Source organism: Salarias fasciatus, chromosome 13 (assembly GCF_902148845.1).
Source record: "Salarias fasciatus chromosome 13, fSalaFa1.1, whole genome shotgun sequence".
NCBI lineage: Eukaryota > Metazoa > Chordata > Actinopteri > Blenniiformes > Blenniidae > Salarias > Salarias fasciatus.
Genome location: NC_043757.1, coordinates 9,181,916 through 9,208,254, shown reverse-complemented (window position 1 = coordinate 9,208,254; position 26,339 = coordinate 9,181,916). Strand labels below are relative to the sequence as shown.

At 44.1% G+C, this 26,339-nt stretch overlaps 1 protein-coding gene across 1 annotated transcript; it reads right to left on the bottom strand.

The window, feature by feature from the left end:
* Nucleotides 1–463: 463 nt before the first annotated feature.
* Nucleotides 464–20,768, bottom strand: rhoq (ras homolog family member Q). The gene is made up of 5 exons (XM_030106192.1): nt 20,239–20,768; nt 19,925–19,983; nt 5,246–5,410; nt 2,627–2,722; nt 464–1,883 (listed from the first exon to the last, which is right to left on the bottom strand). Exons 1-5 carry the CDS (start codon nt 20,378–20,380, stop codon nt 1,722–1,724), a joined length of 624 nt encoding a protein of 207 aa, XP_029962052.1. The 5' UTR covers nt 20,381–20,768; the 3' UTR covers nt 464–1,721.
* Nucleotides 20,769–26,339: the final 5,571 nt, after the last annotated feature.

Sequence of the window (26,339 nt, the reverse complement as noted above, 5' to 3'; positions counted from 1 at the left end):
TTCCAGCTGGACTTTAGAGACGCCATTAGGCCCAATTGTGCGCTGTGCTCAAGCCGAACTGCTTCCTGACGCATCTTCTGTGCTGCAGTCGGCTTCTTTTCCGGGACGGCTCGGCGTCTGAAAGCAGAGGAATGTGCTTTGTTGTGCTGCGATCATGAAGCGCCTGGCGTTGCCTCACGTTGTGCATTACTTACTACAGTATCGGGTCGTCTTGGCCACCTGATTCAGATGAAAGTGTGTGCGTTTGATTCTTTGGGCACCGATATAATCGAGCTTCATTTCTAAAATGAGATCCCGCTTTTTCTCTCTTCACAACCTTCTTAAAGGTGATATAAGGATAACACATTATTGCGGAGTAACCAAAATATGATAGAAAGTAAAATAATTCATCGGCTGGCAAAAAGCTATCTGCACAGAATAGATGATCTTCTTTTAGATATATAACGATAAACTCTAGATAATATAGTTTCTTTTTTTTAAAAAAATGGATAGTAATCCTCTCCCATTCTTCATGAAGGAATCAGCCTCCATATTAACTTACAATATGTTTTGGCATGCCACACCATAAAACAATGGAGTTTCCATAAGGCAAGAAAACCAGACTTTGTAACAGGGGTGTCAAACTCACTCCAGCCCAGTTCACTCCGGAGTGAACAAGTCACAGCACAGCATCTCATGCAAACTAAAAGCCCATTAAAAAGAAACACGTTTCATGCACTGTCTTAGTAAATTAGGCTCTTTTTGCATCCAGATGTGATGAAAGATCTGAAATCCTTTTGCCATATCTTTTTTTTTCTGCAGAATTCAGAACATGTGACGCTAATGCTACTTTGCTATCAATGAGTAATCCTGCTGTTCCGCTCAGGTACTGCTTTGTCAACTTTTCTTTGTTCCAAACATTGTGATCCACACTGAATAAGTTTAAAACAGCAGCTGCTTGTACAGAAAAAAAACCCAAAAACAAACATAAGATGGTGCTTTTTTAAATTCGTACATTATGGCAGCACGGCCAGCGGGCCGGAGCGGACCCTCTGCCAGGCTGGAGCCTGGCCTGCGGGCTTTATGTTTGACACCCCTGCTTTAAAATGATACATTTCTAGGTCCGAAAAAGTCGTCGTCCCAGTGACAATTCAGTACTGTCGAGTGTGGGTTTCATTTTCAGGTCTTCACACGATGAAGAATCGAGAGACGGACATTTTGGGCTCAAGTTTTTGAAGAAACACAGTGACGCTGGAGTCAGCCTCTCGTTGCTCATCAGCTGCAGCATTTTCTTCTCTCTTCGTGTGATCTTGCAGCGAGAGGTTCACAAATGGATCATCCGTTAATCCAAAAACCAGAAATACTATTAACTCTTTAAAATGTAGTATTTCTCTTCAAACTGAAACATGAGTTTTTTCGTATGACAGCATACAACAACATTGTACAGGAAAAAAAATGATTAAAAATGGTTATAAAAGAAGGTACTTTTGAGGCAAAAGTCTATCAGAAGAAGGAACTGACTTGGGCTTTTGTGCTCCTTTGGTAGTAAACTGCATCTTCAAGCCACTGGAGCTGGAGCAAGAAGATTTTGGGCCTTTCAAGAGCTGTGCAGCGTAAAAAGTAGCTCTTGTTCTGTCCTCTCTTTAGGCCCTTTTTTTTTTGTTTGCTTGTTTGTTTTTTGCCCCATGTTTCGCCTCCAGTCCAGGTTTGGTTTTGGTGGTGTGACGTGCTCAGTTTGTGCATCACGTAATCAGACAGCAGTTGATGCAGCGGGGCCCCAGCCTCCTCTTCAGGGATCCCTTCTTTCGCTTGGGGGCCAGGATGGCGATGATGGCCTCGTCGAACACCGTCTTCAGGCCCTTCTGGGTCAAGGCGGAACATTCCATGTAGCAACAAGCGCCGATCTGGGTGAGGAAGACCGAGAAAGACCACGCATCACTCACAGCCAGTTATGAAAAAGGCACAAAAATACAAAAATAACCAACTTCTTTTATGAAGCAAGATGTTTTGCTAATGAACCTTTGATAGAACAATTTTATAACACTGACAAAACACTAATTGAAACAATTCATCACTTTTTGTTTTTTTTTTTTCATTTTTAACATTAACATGGATCACAGAAGACAGATAATCCACTAGGTAATAAAACCCTTGATACAATTCTGTTCCAACTGAGGAAAATACTTCTAATAGCACTCATTTTCTTGAATTATCTCCTTGTGGAGTCGGGAAACTTCCCGAAAGGAGAAGTATCCAATTGTGAGCTCATGCTGCCAAAACTACACAGATATCAACCACTCACTGACCCCAGAGTGTAATTTAGAGAAAGGATGACTTTTCTTCTTCCTTTCTGTCTGACAACAGCTATTAATCACCGGCCATACTTTGTGTCTGCATCCTTCGGACTCCAGCTGGACACCAGCGCTGTATTCCTAGATTTATTTCAGAACACGCGGAGGTCCGATTCCTGGCATTTCAGTGAGGAAATTACATTCCTACGAGACATTCCAGAGTCACTTCAGCACACAGAAGTCAAAGTGGGCCTGACAGCTCAACTCGACAATATCCAGGGTGAGAATAGAAGCTTCTCCAGCTCGCAGCTGTGTTGATTTGTTTTCAGCAACAGGACAAAAAAAAAAACACAAACCTCCTTTGCCAGTTTCTGTCCCTGCTCTGTGGCAATGGGCTTCTCCTTCATGTCGTTCAGTTTGGCGATCGTCTTGGGGTCGTCGCGAAGGTCAATCTGAAAAAGAAGAGACACATTTTTTCCAGAGATCTTTAAGCCCCCAAAATTCCATATGAGCATGTAAGGAGAGAGACAATACTGACACGGTGTTATGTGGCAGCATTTTCAATAAATACAAACACTTATGCAGATGATGTTATCGTCTTTATGCTTTGAGATCTGTTCTTCCACATATCAGAGCTTTGACCCAAAACTAAATCCCACATTTAAAGAAGTTATTAACTCCCACATTTTTCTAAACATGTTGTTTCTACAGACCTCCGTTTTTAAACATAGCATGTGCTTTCCCCAGTTCAAGAGCAGGACTCTCAGATTGTGATCTTCTGCACGTTCCTGATGACGCACTGCATCAGGAACAGACACGATTCCGCACTTGGAAACCCTTCATGGGCTCAGGATCACTTCCAGTAATTATGACCTGTGACGACAGGAACTCCACGAATGCAAACCGAAGCTATTCAAACATCTCATGACCAGACTGACTGTTTAGTTTTCTTTATCACTGTGGAAATGTACCATGTGAATGGACAGGTGAAATTGTTTCATTTTCCAGTACATAATAGCCTTTTCATCCAAATTATTGAAAGAATCCTTTGTTTGGGTATAAAGTGGCACAAATACAGGAGGGAAAGTTTGCATTTATTTAAAAGTTTTTAGAAAATATTTCTGAAAAATTGAAACATTTAAAAGAATGCCAACAATAAGGAAACTGCTGCATTCCCAGTGTGTCAGCCAGAGTTTCAACGGTGTGTCATGCCAGTGTCATACATGTTTTTCTTTATTTCATATAATAAGCATATTCTGTATCTCCAGAAAAAAAAAAAAAATTTGGTGGAAAATTGTGAAAACGACTCAAAAAGGTTGTAAAACCCTGTTCTGGACGGTCAGTTTTGGGCCATGGACCATATTTTTGACACTCCAAGAAATATAGAAGGCAAATCCTGTTAGTTGAGACAAAATTGGAATATGGAGGATAGAAAGGGCTCATGTTTTCTGATCGTGACTGCGTCCTGCTTCGACAGACTTTCAGAAACCTTTCTGAACTATGGCAGCCAGAAACCTTCTCAGTACACGACATTGAGGTTATTCCATGGCTCATTTCGTTGCGTGGGGTGTTCTGAAGCTTTTGTCGGCTTCTGAGAGTGTCGTGTCAAACATCTGAAGTGCATAACTGACGGTTTGATTTCCCATTTTGAAACAAGACCATGTTGACCCACACTTCCTGCTCTTGTGTAAAGCGATTTCACAGCGAACCACATGGTTCCTCGCTCCTCTTTAACACACACACACACACACACACACACACACACACACACACACACACACACACACACACACACACACACACACACACACACACACACACACACACTCACACACTCACACACACTCACACACCAGCCTAAATGAGCCCATCCACCTGCTGAATGCTACGAGGGGAGTAGCAGTCTTCGGTATCACTCCTTCGTGGCGGAGCGGCTCGCCATGAAACACGTACGCGAGCAGGCAAACCGCAGCGACTGAGTTATGACAGGAAATGATTGGAAAAAAAAACCAAAAAAAAAACCCAGCAGTAAACATCAGCTGACACGAGATAAATCAGACTCCCACTCCATCCTCCTCATCACCACCAGGCCTTGGCTGCGCTGGCATTTCGTTGCCAGGGAACACCAACCGAAAATAAAAAAAAAAGAAAAGAGGAAGGGAAAAAAAAATTACCCACGAGTCTACACTGAGATTTATGAGGACATATGGTGCTGGCAGTGTGTTTTAAGGACTTTGAGATAATATCATCTCTGAATGTTGGTCTGCCTCTGATAATGTATCTGTAAAAGAAAAGATTAGCTTTGCTTTCGCTGTGCCGACTCTTTCTTTTGATTTAATGATATGATTTAACACAGAAAAGACTCCAGTATTGAGAAAAAGACCCTCTAAAAGAGCCGGACAAGCCTGAATGTAATGCTAAAGCTGCACAATGTGATTTATAAATTGATCTTTGCCTCTCATGTTAGTATGAGCCTTTTCCAGCTGTTATTACCAAACCTTTATCGCTCTAATTTTTACCCTGTTTACACAGCAAAAGGCGAACCATACATGAAGGTCAGGAGAGTTGGCCAATTCCAGTTACAAATGATAAACCTTCCAATAATATCTTTAAAGTGCTTCGCTATCTACAACAGCCAGAATATTCCAGATCCATTAAAAGATTCTGGTATATAGGCTACCTGACATTTAGTGATGTCTACTAAACTGATATTCTGTCTCCACCTCAACAACTGGAAAGGTTTTATTCTGGCTCTATGGCAAAAACTGTGTCCACACACATCATTCTGCGACTTTCCAGAGTGTAAGCCAATGAAATGAATTCACATTTCAGTCTTCTGAGTGTTATGTAACCTCCTTTAAGATTTGGAAACATGCCTGCGAATTTGATGCAAACAGAATCAGACTTTGCTGGGCTCAGCAGCAGCGCTATGGAAATATCTAATGACGGATCTGTAACCACCTTCAGGGACTGACCTGGGTTCCAATCAGCAGGTAGGGGACGCTGGGAGCGTACTCCTGCAGCTCGGGCACCCACTCCTCTCGCACATTCTGGAAACTGGCCGGGTTGACCACCGAGAAGCAGATGAGGAAGACATCGGTCATGGGGTAGGACAGCGGCCTCAGGCGGTCATAGTCCTCCTGGAGGAAGGAGCAACGGGCATCACTCACAGCAGACATGGTTCATTTACATTCTTCAACAAATGATCACTCATCAATAATCAAAGCATGAAAAATGTGCCACGACTATAGAGAGCGTTAATTCTTCAACAGAGAGCTAAAGTTCAGTGAGCAGTGGTGGCTTCTGAGCTCTTCAATGGAGAAACAACTTCTTTCTGTGCCTTGCCCTTTCAGCTGAAACAGTTGGGGATTATTTCACATTTCCATTCCTTTAACATGAGCTGAGCTCAAGTCGTCGCCACAGGACGGCGAAAGCCTGACGCGCTGCCATCTCCGATACTGGCGGTGGTGTGAACGGCTGCCCTTTGTGCGCCCGATCAGGCGCTCCCTTGTCCCCGCCGAAGATAAACCCTTTGCGACAAGAGTGTCCGACACGCACGCGTATGAATATTCATGAGCGCTCTCTCGTCCACACGGCTCGCTCGCTGCTGCCGCTGCCTCCAAGCCGCGGTGACTCAACGGATCTCCAGTAATTACACATGACTCAACCAGACCGACACACACTGAATCACTTTTCATTTCTTGTCTTGGAAAAATGTGTGTTTCTCAGATCAGAGCAGAATCGGACAGAGTGTGGGACTGCGCTCGAGATGGCTGCGATGGAACAACGGAGCGCTGGCACGCGAGTCGCCCGCTCTGAGGCCGTCGCTCAGTCCAGCTCTCTCACGGACACACAGTCCAGTTTCATCACACTGCTACAACCACTCTGACAAGTCTTTCTCCTGTTGTCAGTTCAGAGAGAGAGAGAGAGAATCTGGGAATGAGCAGAGTGGGAGAATGAAATGGCATCGGTGTTATTCAGGGCCACAGATGCGACGTGTGTTGGCCTTGCTGAGTCTTCCTGATCGTATTATCACACAGAAACAAACACTGAGTATATGATGTAGATTTTCACTTCTGAATATGAGTGCTTTCTCTTCTGTCCTGCTAGTTTTTCTGTTGGACAGAACACTTTATTGCAAATGCTGATCTTGCGATAATGATAAATTTCGAGTACATCGTGCAACCCCAGAAATACAATATTGAGATAAATGACTTTGGGCTGGAGAAGATGAAAACAGCAACAGGTCTTCATGCTTGTGTTTGGACTGGAGGGCGATTCAACTACACCTCACTGGAGTCGGTCAAGTGCATATAACTCAATAAATGTGAGTTTCTCATCCTCTTACTTCCAGATGAGTACAGACTCCTCATGGAGAAGTTTCCCATGACTCTCTGGGAGTCAAGTGGTGCAACCGAGCGTTTTTACAGCAATGTCCCTGTGACTGACAGCTTACCTGACACCGTCTGAACTTCCTGAAGTGATGAATCAATTATGCATGCAAACCACCTGGTGCTCCGAGCAACAGAGACAAACGGCGGGGACGGTTTGCAAACATCGTGCGACATGCGTCGGTTTTCAGCTGTGCAGTTCGACGGGGCGTTTTTGTCACACAGCTGAACGACTTCACAGGGGTCTTTTCAAAAGTTAGCATGGCTGCCTCTGAGCATAATTAAAGCTCAGCTTCCTGAGTTCTGTCTCTTTGCATTACTATAAGGTTAACATTTTCTGAGTTATTAACAAGCACAGTACATGCAGTCACTGTCACAGCTGCTTTTGACATTTGGAAACCTAAATTTACCTCGCTTCATCTCTAAATGAGAGTCAACATATGCATCCACATTTGTTTAAATTCCCTCAAAGCCTTGCAGAGGTATCATGTTAACGAGATGAACAGATGGACAGACCACCCGGAAACACGGTTCTCTCTGTCTAATGTCGTCGTCACGTTTCAGTCCTGGATCACTCAAACGTTTTCAAAGTTATATTCTTATCACTGGACCAAAGGAGTCTGGACATCACTGCAGCTATGCTAAAACTGAACATCCGAGAGAATGTCTGCTTCTAGTGCCAGGCTCAGTCAAACGAAATGTAAATATATTGGGAAATATTTGCATTTTTTTGTCTTTTAAAAAGTTTAAGTTTGTTCCTCATCAACAGTGTTAGGCACAATAATGCCTTTTAGACAGACAATCTGACTGTATCGACATTATCAGTGATGCATTTGTAGCTGCAGATAAGCCTTTATAAGAGCCGTCTGCTGACAGGATTTTCGGTCATTGTTCAGAAGCTGGCTTTTGACCAGACAAATAACAATGCACCCCGTTGCAATGGATGTCTCTAAAAGCTGGAGTACTATTACAGGAGAAGAACCTGGACTTCCTGGTAAACAATGCGAGTCCACTGGGGAAATCCTTCCACTTACCACAGGGTTACGCACCACATCGACGCGTTCAAAATGAGCTCAAGTTATTTAGAAATAAGAAAAACAGATTCATTTTTTCTATTGACTTACTAAAGCTTCCAGAGTGAGACCCTCCCTTTGCTATCTTAACTGAATATATTACTCTCTCATATCTAGATATTGCTAATACTCAAAAATTGTAAAAAAAAAAAAAAGTTTATACAGTCGAGATGTGAACCATGCTCATGTCTTGTCATCTCCTGATTGTACTTTATTCAATAAAAGTTATTTGCTGCTCTTTGGAATGACTGAGCTGATTAATGAGGTAACAATACGTCAGCTTCCCTTGACTCCAACTGAAGACCAAACAATTCATAAATGAGTCCAAGCAGCAGAAATTCCTTTTGAAACACGCCCTAACAAAGATATACTGCAGCACAAAGGCAGTTCCAGCTCAGTCGTTAATATCCTGTCTTCGGTTTATGTCTTCGGTCAACGTGGGGCCACACAGGACCGCACCGAGGTTCGTCTCTGTCCTCAAGGTGCCAAATTACAGATCGTAAACTCGTTCAAATGAACCACAAGGAAGGCAGAAATCACTCCAGAATAATTGGATCATATCCGCCGACTGTGATGAAGCCCCGGGAGGCAGGGAGCTGCAGCGTCGGACACGAGTGTGGCCATCTTCATCCACCAGAGGACAGGAAGTCACTGAATTCTCGCCTTCGCTGCTTTTATTTTGCCTCTTGAAAATATCTTTCATGAGGACATGAATCTTCTGACGGAGCCACACTGGGGGTTTCATCCACATGGAGACCAAAAAGTTTCCAATTCAAATGTGAATATTTGCTGTAATATCATGACTTTTTAATGGGCCGCTGTATTGTTAAGAGTTTGACCGCATGCAGGGGGAGGCGGGTCACGATGTCCAGCATCTCTCATCATTTCCATCATAAAGACGTAGATGCTGAGCCAGTGTTTTCAGGATCATTCACTCTGAAACTGACGACACACTGTGTAAAATGAACATCTACCTGATGAACTTATGCAGAGACAACTAAGACCGTCTAAGACAATTCAACATCCTCGTTGTCATTCTGGGACTGGAGAACCATTAGTGTGACATTTTTAAGTGAAACCACTGTTAATATTTCTAGCATATTGTTTTCTGCGTGCTTGTGTGTGGTTTCATTATAAAAGCAAACAACAGCGCCAACTCATGGCTGTACTGCATCGCTTTCAATGTTTCTGCTGTTTCTGTGTAACCTGACATCATTTCCAAAACACTGCCGTGTAAATGCAAAACTTTTATGAAATGAAAATCCATAAAAAACTGTGTTTTCACTTAAAACAGGGTCTTAATCATGATAAAGTAGCATGAAGTGCAACATATTTCATTCACAATGTAACCAATACTGTCTGATTATGATTCATTATGAAATATTTTTCATTTGATTTTCAACATCGAAGAAACTTGCAAAAACAAAGTGGATATGTGCTTCCTCGGGAATAGTCTTATGTTTTTTTTCTTCTTTTTTTGTGATTCTGGCTAAATGTTTGGAGAAGCTAGAGATCTTGCAGGTGCCAACCTGATCAGATCATCGGATGGACAAAAATCAAACTTAAACTATCTGTTTAAATAAAAAATAAAGGAGCTTTCAGAAAATCAAACAGTTTCCCGAACAAAATCCAGAGGCATGATTTTCAAACAGGAAAGGTTGAAGGCTTGCTTCAATGATTGAATTAAAAAAAAAGAAGAAGAAGGAGCAGAGTAAAAAAACTGAAGGAAAGCTGACTGGAAATCCTCCTGAAACAGTGAGCCAAAAAAAATCAGGGAGAGGAAGACATTGAGTAGAAACACTCAGGGCAAAGGACAATGAGGAACAGGTGCAGCAGCCCGACGATCCCACATTAACCACAAGAGATTCATTTGCACTGCAGCAGCGCTTTATACCTGTTGTCCACACCCAGTATTCAATAACAACTAGCTTCACTAATGCCAGAACAGTCGATTACTGCACATTTATACGTTTTACAATGTTCCGGTAATGAAGCTAATGTACAGCATGTCACCATCTATAAAAAGAGGTTTGGTCCAACGTCACACAGCAAAGGCCACGTATCTAATAAGCCTGGTAAGTGACTGAAGTGTCATCATCGGTCTGTCTGATTCCGCTCGGCGGGTGATTGATTACCAATCACACCACAGTGATTAAATACAGCAGCAGCACATAATGTTAGGATGAAAGAAAACAGCTATAATGAGCTGCAGTATAAGGTTAATTAATTATTGCCTATAGGAGCGCCGCTCGGTGGTGCAGTGATTAGTCCTCTCAAGTCATAATGAGGACGTCCCAGTCTGAGTCTGGGAGGGGCTGAGGGGCCTCTGTGGGTGGATGGAGTTTGCATGCTCCCCCTGCCTGATTTGGAATAGTTATCAATAAAAAAAAAAACTTTATCCACAGCAGTAACTGGAAAAACCTGCAGAACTCTTTCTCTCGTCTTTCTTCCACCACAGTGTTCTCGACGCTGCCAGTGGCGTCCACGATCATGATCCTTCAGACGGGAGCCTTCAATTAAAAAGTCATGAAAAGTCAGAGAGCTGCTCTAGGTTCCAGTAAGTGTCTTATTATCATTTCGTCAGTTGTGTAAATCTATGCACAGGAAAATCCTGAGTCTCCTCTGGGATCTCTGCCCCGGGAACAACAACCATGAAGCCAAAAGTCTATTCTGGAAGACTTTGGACAGTTCTTGCTAGTTCACTGGATACAAGAGGTTCCGTTTATTTTTTTCTAGATTTATATTTCATTCATAAGATAAGTATATGACTTCATATGCATTCAATGTGTCAAGAAGTTACAGAGTTCTCTTTTTAAAAGCTAAAGAAAGATCAAGGAGCATAAAGATGTAAAAGAAAACATACTTCTGGCTTCCTTTTGTAATATTTTATCTCTCTGCGGTGAGCCAACACTACATCTTGTCTGTTTTCATGATCATTTCTCACATCTTTTTTAACCATTTTTAGTCAGGTTGAAGTTTCACCCCAGCAGCTCCCCGCTACGTGAAGTCAAGGTTACTTATTAATAGACTCAGTTCAGTGCAGAAACAATCACTCTAAAACTGTCACACATTGTAAAACTCTCACTTTAAAACCGTGCACAGTGAATGGAAACAGGATTTACTGCAGCTCTGTCATTTGTGTAACCTCCGGTGTGTTTATGCAGTATTCCCTCATGGTTTAGGTTTCAGGTTCTGGTTTACAGGACCCAGGTTCAGGCTCATGTTTCTCAGATCCCCTTCCGTGTTCATGCCACCGTCTCGTGTTAGAGAATAGACTGGTTGGTTAATTCTATTTATATCCATGCATTATTTGTTACAATACAGTTGTGCCCATATATAACAATCATCATTGACAAGTTAAACTGAAGCTAATGGCAACCAGTAGTTCTGGAATTTGACATATCATTGTGAGATATACTTTGTGCCGTATATATCATATTACCTGCCATAAACAGATGCTGTTGTACCTTTATTCAGCTCATTTCACTCTGCGAGGAAGAACAGGCATGCTCTTCTGTCCTTGCACACACACTTTATCTGCCACATGGGACCGAGCACAGCGCGTCTTTATGCGAATTCTGTGTGTTTATGACCTCTGCTTGCACAAGTGACTCCCCGGCGAGCCGCAGACACACTGCCAGCCACTCAGCAGTTTACTGTAAACAGGCCTGGAGCTTGTCGGAGGCCCGTCTCTGAGCTGCTCTCCCGACATTACGGTCCAGAGGCAGCCAGTCGGTCTGCTCGCTGGATGCTCTTCCTACACAGTTTAATCAGTCCTCTGTCCAGAAATGTTTACACCCTCCTGCTTCTGGTAAAAGCTTCTTCGAATCAAAGTTTCGAGCAGAAATATCATGCGTGGTTTTATTTGTGCAGTTGAACAGGTCAGGAATACGAAGCTGGGGCATTTCATAACACCGTCTGGGGTAGTCGGGAGTGTGTGGTAAATATTATGATCGCCGGTGACGGCAGAGGCCCTCTTGCAACATCTCTGTATGCACATCCATACATTTCACTGTGTGCGCCCCGCTGTGCCGGCGAGAGCTGTTGACTCGGTGACATATGAGTGCTATGGTATCGGTGAGTCATTCCCTCCCCCAGCTCCGCTCTCGCTTTCCTATCGTTTTTTTTCTTTTCTGCAATCGCACTCTTCAGGGTTCTGCAAAACCCCGACATCAACAGAGTCAGAAATACCTGCTCCAACACGGCCGCCAGGCGCTCACACAAACCCAGACACAGATCGGCGCCTGCGTGTCAACTTCTGCCACAAACCTGCAAATTTGTACATTTTTGCACGACTGGATTCAATCCTGAGAATTGAAGAAAAAAAAGCCTTTTTCATGCCCGTTTCAATTCCACGTGGCTTTTAATGGTGATTAATGCTCACTAATCGTAGCCGGAGTGCTAATGCACTCCCCTCTTGTCCATTCATGCCTTCGTGATGGGAACTTCCTGCCAGACTCCATTCAGAAATCTGACAGTTTAATGCCGCCTTTAATGCCTGTTAATGATGGCGGCGCATCGGCGGTGCCTGACACAACATCACTTTAATGAATCATTAGGAGCTCCTTTCTAATTTTGCACCCAGCCTTTGAAGACCGGCTCTCCCCTTTCTCCAAAAATCAACATTAATGGGAAGGGAAGAGTGCAGCGCTGGAATGATAAATAACTGATGGATCAACAGAACGTGGAGCAAACATTTGATGGTTGTATCCTCTCAAACTCTGTACAGGATAATGAAGACCACTCAAGTGTTGTCTTTAGAGGTAGATGTCAAACTTTCTGTGGATGAATATGTTCTTACAATGCATAAAATAACCATTATGGATTTCACTAGAAGTGCCCATCTCTTTGGTCAAGTTTGCATTTGGACCTGTCGGCTGCTGCTGCCAACATTTTATACCTGTGAAAAAATTATGGAAAATACAAAAATTGGAATTAAAACCACTCTAAAAAAAGAAGAATACTCAGAAAAAAGTAAAAAAATAACACATCTGTCAATTATTTTAAACACTGTCCCTAAACATAAGTTAAAATGTGTGTTATAAGAGCTGCTTTGAAGCCTTTATTCAGGTCTTCAATAACTACACTGGATCATAAATGCTGCTGAAGTACGGGGTTCTCTGCACTGTGGTACCCCGGAGGGTATCATTTTATGTGGCTATACTGTGCATTCGGGTTAAATGTATGCTGTTCACTCCTTGAAGTATTTAACCGTGCCAAAGTGGAGGACAAGCAGGTATTGTAGGGTCAGTGTGGCACTGAACTGCTGCATTTTCTGAGAAAACACAAACAAGCATAGGAACCACGAACTGCTTCCTATTCAGGTTAATGGTTCTACGCTTGAGCTGAAGGTGCGTGTTGTGTGAATGTGTGTGTGTGTGTGTGTGTGTGTGTGTGTGTGTGTGTTCATTAATCCAGTGGTTCATGTCATTTCTGTTTTTTAACCTACATGCCACACAATTGCCGTGGATCAGTTTTGATCATTTCACTGATTAATCACTTGTATCTATAACTAGGAAGAAGGTGAAGAAGAAAGAAGGCACGCAGTATTGATCCAAACTCCTTACTTATAACCATTTCTCTATTAGCAACTAGCACAGTGAGGAATGAAAATATTTTGTGGCCTCAGATGATTATTATTATTTTTTGTGTGTGTGTGTTGAGCTGATGAAAACGACTCTTTCAGTGGTTAAGGTTAGACATTTGTAATCGACTCCATCTCTTGGCTGATCTGTGGTTTGGGCTGGCCTAATCTCTCTTTTGTTTCTGGGTCTTTTGGCATTGATCCTCACCCCGTTACTTCCTTTTGCCTTTCGGATACTATTACATGTCTGAATCTTGCTTTCATCTGTACGACACTAAACTGAGATTTTCAGCTTCCGTATAAGTCGTGCATTCAGGTCTGTGTCTTCAGCGACCTGAGACTCTGAGATAAAATTAAACATTTCTCCGGTTCTGACTGCATGACGGTGAGGATGTGGGGGTTGAGGAGCAGAGAAAACGGCTCCAGTCGCCCAAATACAGTAGCAAATGGAGCGAGAAGGATGAGAATTGCGCAACAGCACAGTCCGGGCTTTATTAAGCCTTTAAGCCTTCAGGGAAATTCAAGCTGGCTTCAATCCAACAAAAAGGAACCACAAAAGTCAAACACATCAGTGAGCTCTGCTTACGTAGTGTTACGTCATTTCAGAGTCGCCGCCAGTGCTGCAAAAGAAGGCAATAAAAGATTAGAGAACTTTTCAGTTCTGGGGGAATGTTTCAGTAGCATTTCTCTCAAGAAAGGTGTTTTATTCATAGCTTCAAATAAATGAGGTGATAGTGAACATCTGCAGAAGTTTGATAATGACTCCTTAATTACTAGAGTGCATAGTTGGCAGATTATACTCCCCAACTGGTTCTCCTTCAAAAAAAAAAACAAAAAACAAAAACTACAGCACACAGCTGCTCCCACAAAAAAATAGCTTTGTTAAAAAGGCAAAACTGAGCACTTGCAAGCCAACCATTGTGCAAAAACGAGTGGAATCATTCAGGAACAAGTCTCAGTATACCTTCAAACAAACTGTGCACCTGTTTAATTTAAATGTGATTCTCAACAGACCAAAAAGCATCAGAACTGCAGACAACACAACATGTAAATGAGGACAACTCCTTAGCTGCTCTTAGAGGACCAGAAGTACCACAAACAGCATTTCAAATGAGGTTTTCACTACCGAGTCACCCGTGTACTCCTTTTTGATAATCTCTCATACAGATACCTGGATCAGGATTTGGACTGATTGACTTGGTCGGTTTCATGAAGGCCTCCATCATGTTATCTTTTCATAAGAACTGGCTACCCATTTTCCTCTACTTGTTAAGTAAATTACTACCAATCTTCTGTGTCGCAAAACCTAAAAACCATCTGAACTGCTTAAACTAAGCATCTTAAACTAAGCTTGTAATTCATCAGATTTTTTTCTCACTGAATTAATTTTAATCAGGGATCCAAATTCTCTGAATCCAGGAGCTAATGCGATGATACCGAGTGAGACAAGTGTCTACTTTTTACAGACTTCCTCAACAACTCAAAAACATTAAATGTCTGCCCTCTCACTTGTCATCACCATACACATTCATCAGTTATTTTGTCATTTAGGTACAACGGAGTATAAAGAGTATGTCAAAAAAAAAGGCATGAACTCTACGAGAACAAGAGACCAAAAAAATCTGTTTTTTTTTTTTATTTTATTTAATTGGCTAGTCTTACCTCGAGTTTTCTCTTACAAAGTGGAGAAATAATTTTCCAGAAACATCTCTAGTTTGTATGAGAACGTGCTCTGTGGGCTGCTTCTGGTGTGAAAAGTGAAGGAAACTGCATTTCTACACTATGAGATCGCAGCTAGACCAGCCAAGAAGCAGAGAAAATGTAGGCCAGTTGAGGTTTTTGTTTTAGCTTTGCTAATTGCCGGAGTGTACCTGCAGCCTGCGGCCCCCCCTCAGGGTCTGAGGTCCTGTGACATTTGGCGGCTTCGTCTGGTTGGAATTTCAGCCTTTTGCCTTGGGCTTTCTGAAAGTCTGCCGGCAAAAGTTCCCTCTTCTGCCATTTTATGAAGGCAAGAATGGGAATGAAGCTGATGGAAAACCAACTGACTCCCTGATCCAGGGCCCCAAATGAGTTTTTCTTCCATTGAGGGGAGCTTGAATTTGTGTGAGCAGCTGAACGGTGACTGGTGCCCAGCTGGGTAAAACCATTTACAGCAATCCCGGCCCACCCCTCACCGCCATCCCCCAGCTGCCGCCCCCCCCCCCCCCCCCCCCAACACCCGCCTCCACTGGGACGTCACACGGTCACTAGGCCACTCCGAGCTGCTGAGTCAAAAAAGATTCATCAGACTGTACCAAACGGCGGAGGGAGCGAGGGCGTAATGGGTGAAGCCAAGTGGTAAAAGTGATTACAGGATGTGCAGTTGAGTGTGACGGCATCTGACAGCGACGAGTAAATGAGGAACAGCCTGATGACAAAAGGCGGGAGGGTTAACGGGGCAGCGGGACACGAGTCTCCACGGGTCGTAAACTCCCGACAGTTCCTGTCTCCGGAGGGTTTCCATGGGCACGGCGGCACTTACAGCCCACTCCCGTTTCCTCGCCGGCGTCTTTGAGCGGCGATGCCGGATTTTCTGGAGTGCAGCGGCAGTAGGAGACGGAATGAATAAGTAAAGACTTCACCCTCTGCTCCCCTCGTCACATTCAGCAGAACAGACTGTCACAGACCTTCCATATGGAATTATTCAATCGGCTGCTCCGGAGGGAGAAGGGGGGGGGGGGGGGGGGGGGGGGGGTGGGGGGGCTGCGCTCGACGTGGCACACAAAAACGAACACAGTATCACCGGCAACGAGGAGCAAACGGTCGTGATCGTGTAGCTCCTGAAATGTAACTGCTGGGAGGTGCAGAGGTTTAGATGCCCGTACAGAACAACAAAGCGCTGTCGAGAGCGCCAGCCCTGCCGGCGGTATAAATATTACATACAGCTGGAAGGCAAAAGAACATGTGTAGCACAGGCCGGAGGAGACGGCGGAGGGAGAGGTTTACACTGACGACAACGGGAAAGGAAAATGAAACTGAGTGCATTGACTTTATACACTTTCGGAGCAATTCAACCCCCCCCCCCAATCCCGTCTGTGTCACTCTCTCTTCCTCTTTCTGTCTCTCTCCCTCCCTTCGCTGCTCTCGCTCCCTCTCTCTTTGGGGCACCGGGTCTTTGATCAGGCGCTGGAGCTATAAACATTACCAGCTGGCCCTGCGCTCCACATAAAGAGGTCAGCCGAGTCGGGGGCGGAGGAGGCCGCATTTTCAAATGCGGTAACTCTACTCTCCTCTCCTCTCCTCTCGGCAGGCCGGCAGGCACCCACGGCAGACATCTGGGAGGACTTCTCCATTTCAGAGACACTCTGAATCAGCTAAAAACAAACCCTCTTCTCTCTCTGTCTCTCACACACACACACACACACACACACACAGAGACATCGTATTAAACACGGCAGAATAGACAATGAGGTTGTGTTCTCCTTTTTTCACACAAGCGAGTAGTAACACTTCTGTCATCTGCTTTCTGCAGCCACAGGTAGCTGTTCGGCTGAGGAGGACAGCTGTGATTTGCTGTTCGCCAGACTCCTACATTTATCATTCACGAATGAAAAGAAGACAAGAACAGCTGAACGCCTCTCTGGCTGACCTCTGGCAGATAATCTCTTTTCAGCCCCAAAACTGAAAAACGAGCATACGTTCACCGGGCGTCAACTCCTCAATATCAGAGATGTGGATGATTTTAGACTGCAAACGTTCTGTCATGCACGTATTAAAAGGTGCTGAATCAGTTTCCTTCCTCAAACAGTTGCAAAGCGGTTCTTTATTTAATATGTTTTCAGTTATGCAATGTTTACATTCACCCTTCTGCAAACCTGCAGCTTGTAACTCACTCATTAAAGAACTACTGATCACATTTCGGCATCCAGCAGTAGAAGGCCATCTTTAATAACATCATTAGGAATCAGAGGCTTTCAGTTCTGTTGCATTATCACTCCAAACACTGATTAAAACAAGCTCATCATGTCTATACTGGCAAACTGCATGTCTGATGTCCGTTTGTAGATTTATTAGAGGATTTTCAAGGTCAAGTTCAGAGCTGAAACAGGACGATTCATCTTGGAAGCTCAGTCGTCGCATAGTTTTGCTGTATTTTTGCTTCAGGGTTAACAGACTTCTGCTCTGTTCTTTTAGCATAATCTTTTTGAGAAACGGTCTAAACCAAACAGTCGTTTCATTGAAAACACTAGAACTTGGCACTCAGAGAGCGCAGACCTCCGCCACAGCTCAAATCAGTCACCAACAACCATAAGAACACCATATATAATCATACAACATTGTGGTCAGGGGAGTGATCGGAGCCGAGCGCTGCAGCGTGCGGTGCCTCTCTCTCTCGCCCTCTCTCCCTGTGTGTGTGTCTATCTGAAAAGGAAAACCGAAAAGCAACATAATTTATGTTATTTTACTTCATTTTAATTTGAAAATTGACCGGATTCTCTCGTATTTTCTGTTCCCGACTTCCTGTGTGGTGCGATCTGCTCTGTCCAGCTTTACAACTGGCGGTGCACGGCGCGTGAGGCTCGCGGAGAAAATAGAGAGGAGCGGAGCGGCCGCGGTCCACGGCGCGAGCCGCTACGCACGCGGCGCCGTCCCGCGCCTCCTGTATGAACCGTCAGATAGGTTAACAGGGGCGCCGATCTGACAGTCGGTGCGCGGCGATTTCCACTTCCGCGTCGGAAGCGGCGCGTCCTGTGTGAACCAGGCGTTTGTCCCCCCCTGTCGGCGGGCCTGCCCAACCATGTGAAAGACTCCCTATCTGTCAATGAAAAAGAATCCTTTAAAAAATTCCTGGATCCAGACAGTGATCCGGATCATCACCAAAATGTAATCAATTCTAAGTTAGCCCAAGACCCACCTTTCCACAAAGTTCCATTGCAATCCGTCAATTACTTTTTCCGGGATCTTGCTAACAAACCAACCAACCAACAAACCGACATGATTACATAACCTCCTGGCGGAGGTAATAAATGATGCTAATTTCAGTATTGATCACTTGTCCCAACATGCTATAGGTGTTTGAAGCTTGAGAAGGCTGCTCAATCCATTTTTGTTCGTAAGGAAAACAGAATTTGTGAATTAAATAAAGAAATTGCTGCTCAGTTTTCACCGAATAATCCAGTTTTATCATGAAGTTCATGTCTGTTCTTCTCACGCTAAGTGGCCAGCAGTAATTCAAGATGTATTTTTTTAGCATTACATGAAACTATATAATGAGATCAAAATGATAGTACTGATTATCCTTGAACAGGGCGCTCACTGAAATATTTTAAAGTGGCAACTTTTCATAAAAAATAAAGAAATGGATTCATATTTTACAACTTTTAAAAACTCAAAATTTCATGAAATTCTGAGTTTGTATCCTAAAAAACCAGATTGCCTCTTCCTCTATATGATGAGGTTACAGTGTCCTGCAAAAATGTGCTATTTTTCAAAAACATTCATTTGCTTATTTTCATCAATTGACAGATCTTTACTGAAGTTAATGGCTTGTCAGCCGGGTTTGTTAATCCTGAGCTCAGCTTGCTCACACTGACTTCTTCTCTGGAAGGAATGGCCGTGGACAGATGTGGACAGATGTGGAAGCCGCTGCCTCATGGCTCAAGCGACGAAAACAGCTGATTCATGAATCAGATCCAAAGCCTTTAAAGATATTATCATTGTATAGTATTATATTAACAGCTGAAGTCTCAGAACAGAGATGATCCCATTCTAAGTGCAGGTCTCACCATGTTGCCGTACTTTTACTATATTCTCACGTATAATAACTTCTGCGCTGCACTGCCACATGTGGTCTAGCTTTAAAAATCCTTTCACTTCTCGTAAAAAGACAAGTAAAGAGAATCTCCCACTTCCAGTCAGCGCAAAATATACAACATGCTATTTCTTCTGGACTTTCCAAAGCGTCCAGACATTAAAAATGCTGAAGTGATAAAAACCAATCAAACGATTCTGGGTGTTTTCCAAACCTTGGTGTGAGCCATGTGTTTTGCATGGTTTTCCCCGTGTGGGTGTGCATGTGAGTGTGTGTGTGTGTGTGTGTGTGTGTGTGTGTGTGTGTGTGTGTGTGTGTGTGTGTGTGTATGTGCAGACCAGCGCGTTTTCAGTACAGTTTCTAACTCTCGCCCACTGAAAGGCACATTGTAAAAGGAAAAGCCCGGCGTTAAGCCGCCCCATTAACAAACCTGTGACATCAGTACTGGACATAGGAGCCCTGTTCCTCCACATAATAGAACTATTGAAGCCCCCCCCTGCACTAACACCACCACCATCACTGTCCGTAGCAGGCCAGACTCTGGCAGTAAACCCCGTGTGTGTGTGTCTGTGCGAAAACCATCACCTGTTGCAGCTTAGTGTCTGGCCTGAGTACGAGGCCTGTGGGCGTTTTTCCAAAAAAGACTCCAGTGGGACACATACTGGTCCCAGGAGCACATGTGCTGGTGGGGAGGGAGGAGGGCGTGAGGGATCAGAGATAAGGGAAAGAGAGCTGGAGTGTCTGTGCGTCCTTGGCATGCTTGGAGTCTGGCCAGGGCTGGAAGAGGAGGGAGGGGGCAAAAAATAAACTGTTACCTGACCAGCTGTGTCGTACAGTCCCAGCAAGTACTGCTTCCCTCCGACGTTGACGCTCACTGCAAGGAAAATGATAAAGAGCCAGTTGAGGGGAGGAAGCAGGGGGGGGGGGGGGGGGCAGAGGAGGGAGGGGGAGGGAGGGTCCCCAACCCCTCCGTGCTGCGAAGGGAGGCAAACAAGTGGTTTTGATTATAGCAACAGATGCAATGCAGTTGGAGGAGAAGAGGACCGGGGGACCACTCCGCGCGTGACTCCCGTCCTCCCTCCCCCGTGTCCCCCGCTGCATGAGATCGTGGGAAATCGTGACTCCCTACCTGCATAATGATCAAACACCGTGGGGACGTACTCCTCGGGAAAGGCGTCGTTGGCGTAGCTCATCAGGAGACACGTCTTGCCCACCGCGCCGTCTCCCACCACGACGCACTTCAGCATGATCGTACCGGTTCCGTTCGCCATGATCCCGACCTGACCGCCACCCTCATCATCGGCCACCCCGCCGCCCTGTCGTCCCCTGTAGCCCTCCTCCTCCTCCTCCTCCTCCTCCTCCTCCTCCGCCTGCTGCTGCTGCTGCCGCCGCTGCCGGTCTCCGTACGGCGGGCATCAGCAGCGTCGGAGGCGGACTGCGCGGCGCGCCGAGCCGGGCTGCATCCTCCTCCAGCGGTTACGGTACTCCCACAATTTCCCCGAGACTCGGCTCCCCACCCTTCGTATGTATTTCACTCTCAGATCCGGAATCCCCCAAGCCTCGAAAGAGGCGCTTTCCCCCGCTTGGGTCTCCTCCTCCCGGCTCCGCTGCGCTCCCGTCGCCCGCCTCCCTCTGCGTGCGTCTCCGCTCTGCTGGCGCACGGAGCCGCTGCCTGCTCCACAAGGTGGGTGCGCTTGCTGGAGAGGCGGGGCTTGGATTTGAAACCAAGGGGCTCTGGATAAAGTACACTCCGCCTGCCGAGGATGTGTGGATCCAGGAGTCTTAAGAAATTACATCATAGCCTTCCGAGCGCCGCGTTTCTACACGGAGACGGTGCGCAAATACAGAAATCCTCCCCGGCCCATATATATGCAAATAGACTATCACATGGCTGCTGGAGAGGAGGGAGATGAGATAAAAGACATTGTTTGAACAATGGGATCATAAAACGGAGTGAAAAACAGCTGAAGACATACTATTTTTCTCCTGGAAAAAAAATGTAAATGTAATCTAACACTGCGGCCCACACCTCCAGGAAAATAGATCTTAAACATCCATCCATCCATCTTGCATCCTGCTTTATCCATTTCTGGGTCACAGCCAACTATGGCCAAAGGAAAGGTACACCCTGTAAAGGTCAGCAGTCTTTTACAGGGCAAAAGCCAGGACTAATTTATAACCACCAATTAACTTCAGATTGAGGAGACTATGGAAAAAGATTCACAAAGTTCAAATAATCACTTGCACAATGGATAAAAACTTAAAATGCAATATATTTGCATGAGCTTGTTTTTTTCAAACACCTGTGTAACCCATGTCGCCTGACTGCCCAAGAACGCACCACGCACTGGTTGGCCCAGGCCACTAGAGGGCGCTAAACAAAAACTTCGGGTTTTTCCGGCTGTGACTGTGTCGTTGCGGTGAACCCTCTCTGTTGAGAGATTGCCCGCTCTGCTGCAAAATCAAGCGTAAACTCTGAGATCAGGAATCCCACCCGGTAATGCTAAGTTACCCCACTCTTCCTATGTGCCACCATCTCAAAATATTCCACTCTGCTTATGCAATTGATCGCAACTGGCACTCGTGGGTAACTTAGCCTTGTCTCCTTATGGTGACAGAGAACCGACTCATTTCTGCCTCAAATCTACGGAAGAGCATTATACGGAACGACCAACAGTTTAACTGTGAATAAGGTTGAAGGGTTTTTTTTTTTTCTCCCTTTGGGTTTTTTTTTCCCATCTGTGAATTTTCTGTTGTGTTGGGCCCTTTGTTGTTCATTATTGTTTATGTCTGTCAATACATTTTTCATTCAATACAATTTACCAAAAACTTAATTTCTGTTTCCACTGGTTTTTCATTCACATACCGAGCTCCCATAGCGAACCTGGTTTCTTTTGTTAAGTCAGATACACCCCTCCATTGCCATAACTCCGCCCTAACGTTTATTTACTTTAATTCCATTGTTACACCCCCTGATAAGCGTTACACTTGACACAGATTCATAGTAAATTAGACCCAAGTCACTGTGTTGGTCGAAGGGTTTATTTTGACCTTAAAGACAGGCAATGTGACAGATTGAGTCTACGGCTGGCTACATGTGCAATTTCAACAATTTTTAAAGTTCAGAGCGAGCCACACTGCAGAAGCCAGCGGGATCAAGCAAGAATAAAAAAATCATACATGTGCAGCATCCATCCATGAAAAAGACTAGTGAAGCATGAACGGAGCCTTCGAAGCGTTTTGGTATTTCAGAGAAATCCAGAAAAAAGACGATGGAGGAGAATCTCGAGCCATCGTGGCTCAGAAAGAGAGGCCAACTTGGGACAACAATTTTACCAAGGGAGCTCAAAATAAGAATTAATGTTGTACAGATCAGTTCGTCATTTATTACTATACATTTCAGTGTGTGTGTGTGTGTGTGTGTGTGTGTGTGTGTGTGTTTTCGATGACCAAAGAGATGACATGTTGGATTACCCCCACATTCTCCACTTTCTCAAGAACACTTTCCCCTGCATGAAATGCCACCAGCAGCAATTAGTTTAATTCAAAGTTTGCTTCTGTTTTTTTTTTTCAAAGTGGTGAAATGGCTGAGACTTCAGCAGCTAACAGGAAGAAAAGACTCACTACTGCCACCTAAAGCAGAGAAATGACATTTCTGTATCGGATTTCGCGTCAATTTAGAGCAATGAAGTGGCTCTCAGTTTTTGTGAAAGGATGCCGACTGGCAGTTACATTGAACACTGCTGTGTTTTGTCTTTGCTTCGGAGAATAATGTGTACAAGTGCTGTTTGAAAATATTTTTGAAATAACTAAATATTTGCTGCCTGTGCTTAGACAATAAGTCGAGGTGACATTTAGTCCAGTGTTAAAGGAATATTATTTAGTATTTTTAGCTCAAAACAATGTAAAGAATGAACATGATGAGGAAGAAAAACAGTTTTAACTGTTTTGAAGAGCTGAAAATGTCACTTTTTAACCACTTTGCAAGGTGTTTCATTGTGGGCTGAGTTGTTCATTATGTTATCAATATTTCAATCATTATTTTAATCAATTACTCACAAAAAAGATTTCAGCTCTGTGAGACTATTTGGAATAATTATGCGGCTCCATTGAAAGACATGCAGCTATTAGCATTCGCCATGCGATGATCAGTCAAACTTTGAACCAGGAGGGAAATGTGTCACTCAAATGGAATTGAAAGTGAAATGTGTCGAGATTCTGTCTGGACTGTGAAGCAGAGCTGGGAAATTTCTTGCTGTTTCTGAGCAAATATCAATACAGCTTCAGAATTTGAGTTCCTTTAGCAATCCCCAAACTCTTTTGACAAAGTGTTTAAGAGGAGCATGTACTGATTCTAACTTCCTCCAAGTTGGATCATCATTTCATGCTGTTAGTTTTAGAGATCAAGTGTAAACAAAGTGATTGTAAATTAAAAAAAAAAAAAAAACAACAACTTGTTGGACACACTGATTCCCCTCAGTCTTTATTTCCAGTGTGAAGCCGCTTCAGTTTTCTCAGCTCGACTCATAAAGATCATCCGGCTGACGTGTTATTCTTAGTTGAAAGTGTGTGTTTATTTTTACAGCGTCGCCGCCGGTTTGTTTAGGTTGTGACATGTGGTAACCCAAGTCCGAGTCGTAAAGCTCGCTAAATTTAGGAGCCTGTCTGGGTGCTTTTCACATGACTTTGCAGCTGAGGAAGTGAATAGATGATCCATCCTTACTGTGCTGCTGTGTGTGTGCGTGCGTGCGTGCGAGCGTGCGTGCGTGTGTGTGTGCGTGCTGCAGATGGAGCCGCCACAGGAGGAGGTGCTCAGGTTCGACCTCTGCGGTGCAGTTGACCAGGTGTGGCCTGTCTCTATGAGTTAAGGGGCTTTAAACCTTCTTAATAATCTTTTCTTTGCGGAGGAAGGAGCACGCACGGACACACGTGCACACTATTTGTCTGTCTCTTCCAATCTGTTTACTCTGGGCCACATTCCTTAAACATCAGGGGCCTCGGAGGGCTCCAGGAACGCTGCAGGGGAACCAGCGTGACTCAAGAAATGATGATAATTCACCAAGAACACAAAGATGGATTATTGTATCTGGACGAACACCTGCCCACAAGTCCTGACAGAAAACTATATTTAGCAACTCAGTGAAATCCTAATAATCAACATGCTGTGAAGGGATATTAGCCAGGTGGTGCAACGCGCCATCACTGAAGTTCATTCTACCCTTTTCTCAGGCTTTTCTAACTTTTATGGAATGTTTTTTCTTTACTTTTTCTATTTTCACAATAGGTTTGTGACTTTAGCTTTAACATTTTTTCACATTTCATGATTTTTTTATCTACATTGTTTACTCTCACTTTACAGCCATGGGCTAAATGTTGAGTGGGTTCTGTCAGAGTGGAGTTTGAATGTTAAACATGCGTGTGAGGTTAACCGATGACCTGAGATTGTCTCTGGGTGTGAAAGCGAGTGTGTGTGGCCGTCTGTCTCTGTGTGTTTGTGCTGTGATGAACTGGAGACCTGTCCAGGTGGGACTGGCTCCAGCACCCTGAACCCCGAACAGGACTGAAAATGGATGGATTTTTTTCACATCTGTGTGAGCATGAGCAGCACATAGAAAAGGCAATCTCTCTGCATACGAGACATAATAAATGCCAAAAAAGGAAAAGAAAAAAAAAACACAAGATGCCTAATTTTTATGCAAAATACAGAATTACCTTCCCTTCAAAACATCATGTCATGGAACACTTTTTATATATAAATGTACAAAAGATTGTCTTGTCACAACGCATATGGGCAAGAAATTCTATTAAATCTTTAATTCCTTTCTCTTTGTAAGGAAGATGAATTTGTGGGATGAGCAGCAGAGCTTTCATCTGCATGAGAGACGAGAGAGAGCAAGAGAGAGAGAGACACAGAGAAACAGACAGAGAGAGAGGGAAGACCAGTTTTGAGTCAAATTCTTCAAAAATGTATTTTTTTAGAACGAGTGGGAAGATGGAGACTTCACAGCAGCGAAGGTTCTCCATCCATGGCCTCATCGAGGTATTCATAGTTTGAGGTTTTTACCTGAATGCAGAAGCTGAATCAGTTTTATCTGTGCTTTCACTCAAAATCACCTCTAACCAGCATTGGAAAAAAAAGTTGTTCTTCATGTTCAGTTTGTGAGATGATGCTAAAATACCACAATCAATCCAAAGCATTGTTTAACATGCATTCTTACAGTCACATATTAATGATTTTCTATCTGCTCTATTTGTACAGTTTCACTGTGAACCTGACATATATTGTACAGTACCCATTTTTTCCCTTCTCTTCCTCCCAGCCGCTGAGCTCCATGTCTGTGGAGCCTCATCTCTTGTGTGATGGTCCCTAGGTGGCTGCCGGCCGTCCAATCAGCTGCAGGCGGAGGAGGGCCAGAGATCCTCCTGCTATCATCACACTTGACAGCTGCTGCAGCAGTTCACATGACCAAACAACAATTACCTCATACATGTAGTACAACCGCTGAAGGTGTTGCATTGGAGACACCGCTCCCTGTTCCCTGAGAGCTGGGCCAGAGGAGGAGGAGGAGGAGGAGGAGGAGGAGGAGGAGGAGATCTCAGCCTCCTGGGATATGAGATCTCTGATAGTCCACATCAATCACTCAGGTATAAATAAAAAGGTTGCCTTCAGTCGTCACAAGGTTTTCTTTTTGCCATAACCTCCATGTGCTACACTCTTCAGTAAGCAGTGGACTTACTTTACTAATAAAATACAGGAACATAACTGCTTTACTCAAAGTTTTCGGCCTCCTTTAGGGCCTGATTTAATGAAATGCTGCATGTTTAGATTCACACTTGTATAAATACATGGTACTGGGTTCATGTGCTGTAGGTGATTTATTATGACTGACATCGGGAGCAAACAGCAGAATTCAAATGTAGGTTTTTCACACTTCAGACTCTGTTTACATAAGATCAATCTGCTGGAAAAGATACGGCTTCAGTAGTCATTTGCTGGCGTTCACCATGGAGAGAATGATTGGAACGATGAGCGAACCAGGCACAGAAATATGATGTGATGGACGTTGCATGCCATTCCATCTGAAATTGGGAAGAAAAAAGTCAGTTTGTTTGATGATCTGTCTCCAAGAAGTGTAAAACCTGATGTAGAAGACAGAAAATATCTCATAATAAAGTTATATGTAGAAGTCCTGAAGGGCCGGCTGAGAAAATGTTTCTCCATTTTTTAAT